The sequence below is a fragment of the Carassius gibelio genome, chromosome A14 (assembly GCF_023724105.1).
Source record: "Carassius gibelio isolate Cgi1373 ecotype wild population from Czech Republic chromosome A14, carGib1.2-hapl.c, whole genome shotgun sequence".
Classification (NCBI taxonomy): Eukaryota; Metazoa; Chordata; class Actinopteri; order Cypriniformes; family Cyprinidae; genus Carassius; species Carassius gibelio.
This window is the reverse complement of record NC_068384.1, coordinates 20,271,871-20,281,576: the sequence shown is the minus strand read 5'-3', so window position 1 is coordinate 20,281,576 and position 9,706 is coordinate 20,271,871. Positions and strand designations below refer to the sequence as shown.

The window sequence follows — 9,706 nt, the reverse complement described above, 5'->3', positions numbered from 1 at the left end:
TTTAGCAGGAGCATCTGTAACCTTTACAGCCCAAATGTTGGTGTTTGAAGAACAGTCTTTCAAAGCTGCTTCTCTGAAGCAACTGGCAGATGTTCTTATGCACAATATTCAAGTGGTGGAATTTAAAAGCTGTTTACTGTGTGTTTACATTATTTTAATATTTATTTAAATTTGTACATGATTTTGTCCAACCTTTATGTGTGTGTGTGTGTTTGTGTGTGTGTGTATTTTGACTCAAAGACTTCCGTCATTGCAATTAAATGTCACGCTCTGTGCACAAACTGGACTCTGTCCTTGAGCGTGCATTTGTTACTATTGCCTTTGAATACAGAGTTCATGTGGTGAAATTCCTCGACTTTTGCTCTCTTACATCAAAGTGTCTGTGCATCAGTGCACGTCTTTGTATTCATCGTGCAGCAAGTTTATCAATGGCCTGACTGCTCAAACCCTTTCATCAGACCACGTCTTGTCTGTCTGCCAAAATGATTTCATCAACTGCTGTTGATATAATTCTCCACCACCAGCACTTGTTTGTGACCGATGTCAATGGAAATCAGACAAGTTTGTTAAAGCGATCCCCCTCCCCCTCCCAAAATGACTATTTTTGTCATTAATCACTTACCCCCATGTCGTCCCAAATCTGTAAAATCTTCGTTCGTCCTCGGAACGCAATTTAAGATACTTTGGATGAAAACCGGGAGGCTTGTGACTGTCCCATAGACTACCAACTTACACTGTCAAGGTCTAGAAAAGGATGAAAGACATCATCAGAATAGTCCATCTGCCATCAATCGTAACATTATGACGTGACGAGAATACTTTTTGTACACAAATAAAACAAAAAAATGCATGGATGCACTGTTTTATTTTAAATCAAAGCATCAGTTTGCATACTCAGATTTACCAAAATTGCACCACGCTGATCTGGAGAGATACAGAGGAGAAAGAATTGATTTGTTTTGTGTACAAAAAGTATTCTCGCCGCTTCATAACATTATGGTTGAAGCACTGATGGCAGATGGACTGTTCTAAAGATATCTTTCATAATTTTCTGGACCTTGACAGTCTCAAGCAACCTGGTTTTCATCCAAAATATAATCATACACAAGTATATAGTCTGCAGCCTTTCTGTAAAAGCCACACTGTTCTATATTCTGGCACAAAAGGTATGTCGCACAATGTCATACAGATTTGTTTAATAAAATTGTGAAATTCAAAAAAAAAAAAAAAAAAAGAAGACGAAGAAGAGCATGCATTTTATAGTTTAAAAGCATCAAATGAATGATTTCATCAATATTCCCCGCTGCAGGCACCGCTGCACGTCTAAACACAGTTAATAGAACACTCTGTGTAAACCCCACACAACTGCTGGCCTTGTATGATGTCATAGCGCTTTCGTCAGGATCCAGAATAGCATTTTTTTTTTTTTTTTTTTTTTTTTTTTTTTAGAAAGAGAATTATTGTCACTGTGTCTTCTTTTGCATTCCCTATAGTATGCATTGTATGCAAAATCATATTGCAGTGCGACATAACCTTTTGTGCCAGAATAATACAACAGTGTGGCTTTCACAGAAAGGTTGCAGAGTATATATACTTGTGTATGATTATGAATGCAGAAACAGAAGAACTGAAGAAACCTGAAAATCAACTCTTTTGACTCAGATCTCACGTTTCCAGCCCTGTGCTTCAAACTTGATTCGTTGTTTTATGAAGGTTTTGTAAAGTCATTTTAAATATGTGTAACACTAAGGTCAGGGGGTTAAAACTCCTCTTCCAAATTCCACATACGCACATATTCTCACACACCAATGGTGTTCTTGGAGGTTGAGCACGCCCGTTTGCATCACTTTTGACCTGCCTCTGTTCTCGAATAAATAGAGACTTGTTCGGATCGCTCGGTCCCGATTCACTGAAACCCATCGGCGTCATCGAGAGAGACCACTTCATCTGTAGTTAAACATACTGCTCGCCTAATCCAATCAAGTAAGCATGGCTTTTTAAGTCTTAATTTTCTGTGTGTGTGTGTGTGTGTGCGCGCGCGCGCGTGCGTCATTATGATGGCATTTACCAAATTAGTAGCCTATTAATATTTAATTTATATGTAGAATCGAACGCACACACTGCAGATGTGCCAGTGCAATGATAACGCTAAATATTCAGGTTCTGCTCTTTAATGCAAGTCATAAATCACTGTAAGAATATTCCAGATAGTTGTTTGGAAGTTTATAACTGTCTTGGTTGTATGCTGGTAAAATTGTACAGTTTGCTAATTATCTACGGGAATGTAGGCTTTGCAGTTTTTTTTATACGTAGGCAAAAGTCTGCGAAAAAGGAGGTATTGCACGAATGTTTGAAACGACTTTTTCTTTGCACATAATAGCAAGGAAAACTGCAAAATGCTCTGCTCTTGCAGACGACTGAACCCTGGACTTTGTTCAGTGGGAGGAGCCAGTGTGTTTATATGGACCCAAGTAACCAGAGTTGCCAGATTGAAAATGTCAAGTATCGTGCTATAAGCTCAAAATTATAGTATTTGGAAATAAATTATCGTACGCTGTTCAAACGTACAGACTACAGCTATTTATTTTTATTTTACTGTCTATGCTATTTATCTACTAGACTAGATTCAAAACTTTTTGACAGGACCTTTAAATTACCACAACAAACAACTAGGCTGGAGCCCTATATTTTTGACAGACATTACTCAAAGGTAACATAAAAAACTGCCATATTAGGATATTTTAGCTCTTGCGACATTTTCTTATTGCTCAACATTTCACTCCTGCTTGCATCACATAACCAATAAAACTGAACCTTGACTAAACTGAACACTTGGGTCTGTTTCATGGGCTCCCAGGGACCTGTCTCCTTTGATCCATATCCCAACCAGATAATCAGATAACCACACATCTCTGCAATTAGTTAATATTCCTTATTTATTTTTTTACAAATGTTTTTTTTTTTTTTCGAAATTCTGAATTGTGTAATTTTTCTGTTTATCGAATGATAGCATATAACACATTAATTAATCTTTTGAACATTTCTGAACATTAAACACATTTTATAATTTTTTTTTGCAAACAAAGGGGATTTGCAATAAAAAATAAAACATGGAAGAAATATTGTGTGATTATTCCTTATAAATAAAGTTTGAATAATTTTAGTAGTAATAGTTTTATGTAGCTACATTGTACTGAACAATAGTGGTTATATTTCTGACAGAAACTATATATTTCTAGTGTTATGTTAAAAAACTCAACGAGTGTCATGCAGGATTCATATATGAATATCACTTTATCCAATTTAATTAAATTATACATTCATATACACATAATATATAGTATTATATGTCACGTGAGGTGACACAGAAAACAAGGAGAGATCCAATTGCAGGTAAGCAGTTTAATATAGGGCAAATCCAGAGGGGTAAAAAGTCCAAGCAGGGTCAAACCAGAATATCCAAACAAAACATTAACGGGACACGAACACAGGGCAAGAGTTGACGGACATGTAAAACGCAAAGACATTAAACAAGGACAAAGACAGAAACAAACCAGGTATTTATAGACAGGTGCAAATGATTAAAGTGGAAACAGCTGAAAACAATGAACAGTGACGATAAGGGGAAGTGAGACCTCTAGTGGACACCCAGTGAGACACAGACCAGACACACTGTGACATAACCCCCCCTCTAAGGAGCAGCTACCAGATGCTCCTCAGACACCCCAAACAGAACAAAAAAGGACCAGGAGGGAGGAGGACCGGAGGAGGTTCAGGGGGAGGAAAGGAGGGCCAGACAAACTAAGGGGAACAGACAGAAACATAACAGAACTCAAATACACAAAACAAAAGTCCATAAAGGTCATGTTGAGGCGCCCACCAGGGCGGAGCAGAGGACCACCGCAGCCGTGTGGTCAAGGCCAGAGCCCTCCAGGGCGGAGCGGAAGACCACCACATCCGCGTGGTCACCGCCAGAGTCCCCCAGGTCGAAGCAGACGGCCACCACGTCCTCGTGGTCAACGTCAAAGTCCCCCAGGGCGAAGCAGATGACCACCACGTCCTCGTGGTCGACTTGACTTGGCTCTGGAGGGTAATCAGTGACTGGCCCTGGCTCTGGAGGGTCATCGGTGACTGGCCCTGGCTCAGGAAGGTCCACAAACACCTGACTCGACTCTGGAGGGTCCACTGGCACCCGACTCGACTTCAGAGGGTCCGCCGGAACCTGACTCGACTCCTGAGAGTCCACGGGAACATGACTAAACTCCGGAGAGTCCACCGGCTTCGGGCACTGTCTCTGGAACGGTCTCGGGCACCGCCTCGGGCAAGGCATCGGGAGCGACCTCGGACACTGCATCGGGAATGGCCCCAGGCACCGCCTCGGTAACGGCCTCGGGAGCGGTCTCGGGCACCGCATCGGGAACGGCCTCGGGCACCGCCTCGACCTCCGGAACAGCATCGGGCACCGCCTCGGCATCGGGCACCACCTCGGTCTCTGGAACAGCATCGGCCACCGCCTCGGCATCGAGCACCACTTCGGCCTTCGGAATAGCGTCGGTCACCGTCTCGGCCTCCAGAACAGCATCGGGCACCACCTCGACCTCTGGAACAGCATTGGGTACCGCCTCGGCATCGGGCACCACCTCGGCCTCCGGAACAGCATTGGGCACCACCTCGGCCTCAGGAACAGCCTCGGGCACCGCATCGGCATCGGACACCACCTCGGTCACCGGAACAGCATCGGGCACCACTTCGGTTACGGCAGCGGTCCGCTCGGGAATGTCCTCCTGGACGGCAGCGGCCCGCTCGGGAACGTCCTCCTGGCCTTGAGGAACGGTAGGCACCCGTCTCCTCGTCCTCCGTCCTCTATGACGGCGAGTCGGTGGCACCTGGACTGATGACTCAGTCGTTGAGTCGGCCATCTTGTGCTGTGGCACTGGGCTGGTGGCCATCTTGTGCTGTGGGGCTGGGCTGGCGGCCATCTTGTGCTGTGGCGCTGGGCTGGCGGTCCTTTTGTGCTGTGGCGCTGGGCTGGCGGCCATCTTGTGCTGAGGCGCTGTGCTGGCGGCCATCTTGTGCTGTGGCGCTGGGTTGGCGGCCATCCTGTGCTGAGGCACTGGCTTAGCAGCCATGACGTGAAGCATCTTGGGAACTTCTAGGATCCTTGATAGCATCTCGAAGTAGCCGAGAAGGGTGTCAGCGGCCATCTCGGGCGTTGGTGCTGAGCTGACAGCCATCTTGCCCTGTGGGGTGAGGCTGGCTTCCATCTGGCCTCGTGGTGCGGGGTTGGTGGTTATGCACCGCAGCGGCGTTGGGTCGGCGGCCATCTTATGCTGTGCTTCCTCTCGCCCACCTCCTCCTCGACGACCTCCCCTGGTCCCGAGAAACACGACCAGGCGGGTTCCTTCAAAGCAACCGCCTCTCTCCCGCTCGATGGCTGGGGAAGAAGCGTGAAACGACATACCGCTGGATCTCGTTGTGGACGGAGTCCTTCTGTCACGTGAGGCGACACAGAAAACAAGGAGAGATCCTATTGCAGGTAAGCAGTTTAATATAGGGCAAATCCAGAGGGGTAAAAAGTCCAAGCAGGGTCAAAACCAGAATATCCAAACAAAACATTAACGGGACACGAACACAGGGCAGGGCAGGGCAAGGCAAAGCAAGACAAGGGCAAGGGCAAGGCAAAGCAAGACAAGGGCAAGAGTTGACAGACATGTAAAACACAAAGACATTAAACAAGGACTCCGTGACAAAGACAGAAACAAACCAGGTATTTATAGACAGGTGCAAATGATTAAAGTGGAAACAGCTGAAAACAATGAACAGTGACGATAAGGGGAAGTGAGACCTCTAGTGGACACCCAGTGATACACAGACCAGACACGCTGTGACAATTATATACATTATAATATATATATATATATATATATATATATATATATACACACACACACACACACACACACACACATTAAACATATTTAAATAGCATTTTTTCAGCTTAATATTTACAGATAGTCAATATCATGATTTGATTTAAGTGTAGGCTAATGACCTTCCTTTGATTAATTCATCCACATTTTGACAAATTGCATGACATTACGCGTTATTCAGAAAGTCGAGACTCCACCTCCGAGGATTCCAACGTGTTGCCAGATGTTGAAGAACCCCATTTAGTGTCTGGAATGAGACGTTTTCGTGACTTTGTTTTGATAAGGTTGACTTTGGAAAAAACACCTTTGTGAAACAGGTGCGGTTTCTCCATTAGGGCGATTGCGTTTCACATTCAACCACAGTGTCACTAAAATAGTCCAATCAGTGTCGAGTCGCGTTTGGTGTAGTACCGCCCCTTTTGGGTTGATTTCAGGAAAATTTGGAAAAGCACACCCTGACTTCAGTCTTCATTTGCTGCCAAATTGTGTTAATACGCATATTGAAATGAAACATAAGGAGATTGATAAGAAAAAAGAGATTGATTGTTAGAGTCAGTTTTTTTTTTTTTTTTTTCGATAATAGTTCAGTTTCCTTTACATCTTTAACTAGTCTTTAATTCATCAGTTGAATGGTTGACTTATCCTCATTGATCATGCAAATATTTGCCCCGAGAGAATTGGCATAGTTCCGAAATTATACATTATGCCATTTTTTTTCATTATTGATCATATATCGTACAGGTCAAAATTATCGGACAAAGTCTGCAACACTGCTCTGGACTAAAGTTCAGCAGTTAGGCCAAATATTTACAGACAGCAGTGTGAATGACCCATTGATCTGAATAATAGGAGTTCTGTAAATGTGGTATTACTTTTGCTCTTTTCCCAGCATGACACATCAGTTTCCAGCTCTCTCTACGGAGCAGAAGAAGGAGCTTTCCACAATTGCCCAGCGCATTGTGGCTACTGGAAAAGGCATTCTGGCTGCAGATGAGTCCACAGGTAACAATGTTTGATGTTTTGCATGGGATAGAGTAACAGCTCTATGTTATATATTATGATAGAATATGAATATGAATCGCTGACTAGGTACAATAATAGTTTCATTGCATTTCCTCTATCAGCTTTATGGTTGTAATAATAATTAATTGTATTTTTGAAGATGTCATGGTAAGCTTGCGTTCGAGATGTTGTGTGTGTTTCATATTCTAGGCACCATGGCAAAGCGTTTCCAGAAGATAAACGTGGAGAACACTGAAGAGAACCGCCGCAGCTTTCGTGACATCTTATTCTCTGTAGACAATTCAGTCTCTGAATATATTGGTGGTGTCATCTTTTTCCATGAAACACTGTACCAGAAATCCCACCAGGGAGTTCTGTTTCCAAAAGTCATCAAGGACAAGGGCATCGTAGTTGGTATCAAGGTGAGATTTCGGCGCTCTGTTTTCTTGAGCATATCGTGAACGTGTTTATGCATTTCTATGCTTGCTATAGACCTAGAAGACCAAAGGACTGGAAGAAGTCTTCTCTCTCCTTTTCTGTGTACATACACAAGGTCATCTCATTAGTTTTGAATGCAGTGTTATAAATAAAAGTATTAATTGTGCTTTTACGCCTAAAGGTGGACAAAGGCACAGCAGGACTGGCTGGTACCGATGGAGAGACAACCACACAGGGTACAATTTTACTAAAATACATATTTAACATGACAGTAATCTATCCTGATTTGTATCCATTTTAAAGGAAGCAATTTCTGTTTGATCCGTTTCACTCAGGACTGGACGGTCTGTCTGAACGCTGTGCCCAGTATAAGAAGGATGGATGTGACTTTGCCAAATGGCGTTGTGTGCTTAAGATCTCTGACAGCTGCCCCTCTGCTCTCTCAATTGCTGAAAACGCCAATGTTCTTGCCAGATATGCCAGCATTTGCCAACAGGTATGTCTAAAATAATGTGCTTAGTTCATGGAATCCTATTAATTGTTCATAACTATTAATAAGTTCATAACTTTAAACAACTGATAGCATGTCAGTAATTTGTTTAAGATTCTTTACAAATGGTCTATAAGATGCTTTTTTTCTCATTAACTCGTCCTCGTTCCTGTAGAATGGCCTAGTGCCTATTGTAGAGCCTGAGATCCTCCCAGACGGAGACCATGATCTGCAACGGTGCCAGTATGCCACTGAGAAGGTAAACTTCCTCCCAGATCAACAAGCCGAGCAAAGCCAAATTATCAGTCGAAAATAATTCCAATCGAATTGCATCCAAAGGTCCTGGCGGCTGTGTACAAGGCTCTCTCGGACCACCATGTGTATCTGGAGGGAACTTTGCTCAAGCCAAACATGGTCACCGCTGGACACTCCTGTACCAAGAAGTACACCCCTCAGGAGGTTGCCATGGCAACAGTTACTGCGCTCAGACGCACCGTGCCAGCTGCTGTCCCGGGTGAGACAGTCCTCCACTGGTCCTTTAGAGGATGGTGTCCAGTTAAATGCTCTTCAAACGTTCAACATCTCTCTTCTGATTCTCAGGCATCTGCTTCCTCTCCGGTGGTCAAAGTGAGGAGGAGGCCTCTGTGAATCTGAACGCCATGAACCAGCTTCCTCTGCAAAGACCCTGGAAGCTGAGCTTCTCTTATGGCCGTGCTCTGCAAGCCTCGGCTCTCGCTGCATGGAAGGGACAAGCAGCAAACAAGAAGGCTGCACAGGATGCCTTTGTCACACGTGCCAAGGTAATCAAAAGAAATGTGATTTAAATTTAAAATACTGCATGTGTGCAGTCATCACTTTTCAAAGTGTATCTTTTCATAACTTTTAAATTATATTGTGCTTTATTATACTGTCAGTTTATTAGCATACCATATTAATCAAAGCTACATATATTGATGATTTTTATTTTTTTCTCCTTCAGATCAATAGTCTTGCATCAAAAGGTGAATACAAACCCTCAGGTCAGGCTGACCAAGCATCTAGACAGTCCCTTTTTACTGCCAGCTATGTCTACTGAGATCAACAACAAACGACAGCAACTTGATCTGGACAGTACAGAATTTACATACAAAGGATATTCAATATGACATGTTGATGTGTACACATTAATTTTCATACAGTTCTAACAAAAAATGGCTCAACTTAAATGTTAAAATGGTAACCAAAATTAATTTCAGTTGTCATGCATATGAATCATTGTATGCTTTTCATTTTGAAATAAATGATAAAATGCCCACTTCTTTGAGTTCGTTTCTTTGTGTAAACATTAGGTGTAGAGTTGAGTTTTGTCAACAATTTTGTAGTGCTTTTTTTTTACTTATAATTAACTTGTCAAGGTATAAAACTCAAAAGTAATATGCTTTAGTGTCTGATATCAGCTGGTCAGTCTGACTTCCTACACAGCAAAAGAGCTGAAGGGGTGAGTTACAAAGAGGAAGACTGGTGGAAGAGCACCAAAATGTCATGCAGGTTTTTCTGTCTTGCTTCATCTGCTGCTGTCCTTCCCCACAAATTCCTATTCTGATAGAGAAAAGACATACAGGTACATCTCACAAAATTAGAATATCATCTAAAAGTAATTTACTTCAAAAAAGCTAACTTTCTTGTATTCTAGATTCATTACACACAAAGTTTATTTTTATTTTAATTCTAATTATGACTTACAGCTTAGGGAAATAAAAAAATCAGTATCTCAAGAAAATAGAATATTTTCTCAAAGATCAATCAAAAAAAAAAAGATTTAGCTATGAAACAGAAATGTTCAAGGTCTCAAAAGAAGGTTTATTGT

General features: G+C 42.6%; 1 protein-coding gene across 1 annotated transcript; it reads left to right on the top strand.

Moving 5' to 3' along the window:
- The first annotated feature begins 1,817 nt into the window (after window positions 1–1,817).
- On the top strand, window positions 1,818–9,157 carry LOC128027804 (fructose-bisphosphate aldolase B). Its single transcript, XM_052615709.1, has 9 exons — window positions 1,818–1,983; window positions 6,820–6,932; window positions 7,143–7,354; window positions 7,552–7,606; window positions 7,706–7,866; window positions 8,036–8,119; window positions 8,200–8,374; window positions 8,461–8,660; window positions 8,840–9,157. Exons 2-9 carry the CDS (start codon window positions 6,821–6,823, stop codon window positions 8,933–8,935), a joined length of 1,095 nt encoding a protein of 364 aa, XP_052471669.1. The 5' UTR covers window positions 1,818–1,983; window position 6,820; the 3' UTR covers window positions 8,936–9,157.
- Window positions 9,158–9,706: the final 549 nt, after the last annotated feature.

Excerpts from the sequence above, each read along its gene's own strand:
- LOC128027804 (XM_052615709.1), top strand. The coding sequence starts at position 6,821 with ATGACACATCAGTTTCCAGCTCTCTCTACGGAGCAGAAGAAGGAGCTT. Across the intron at positions 6,933-7,142 it reads GGCTGCAGATGAGTCCACAG|GCACCATGGCAAAGCGTTTC; the intron begins GTAACAATGTTT and ends TTCATATTCTAG. Across the intron at positions 8,375-8,460 it reads CGTGCCAGCTGCTGTCCCGG|GCATCTGCTTCCTCTCCGGT; the intron begins GTGAGACAGTCC and ends TCTGATTCTCAG.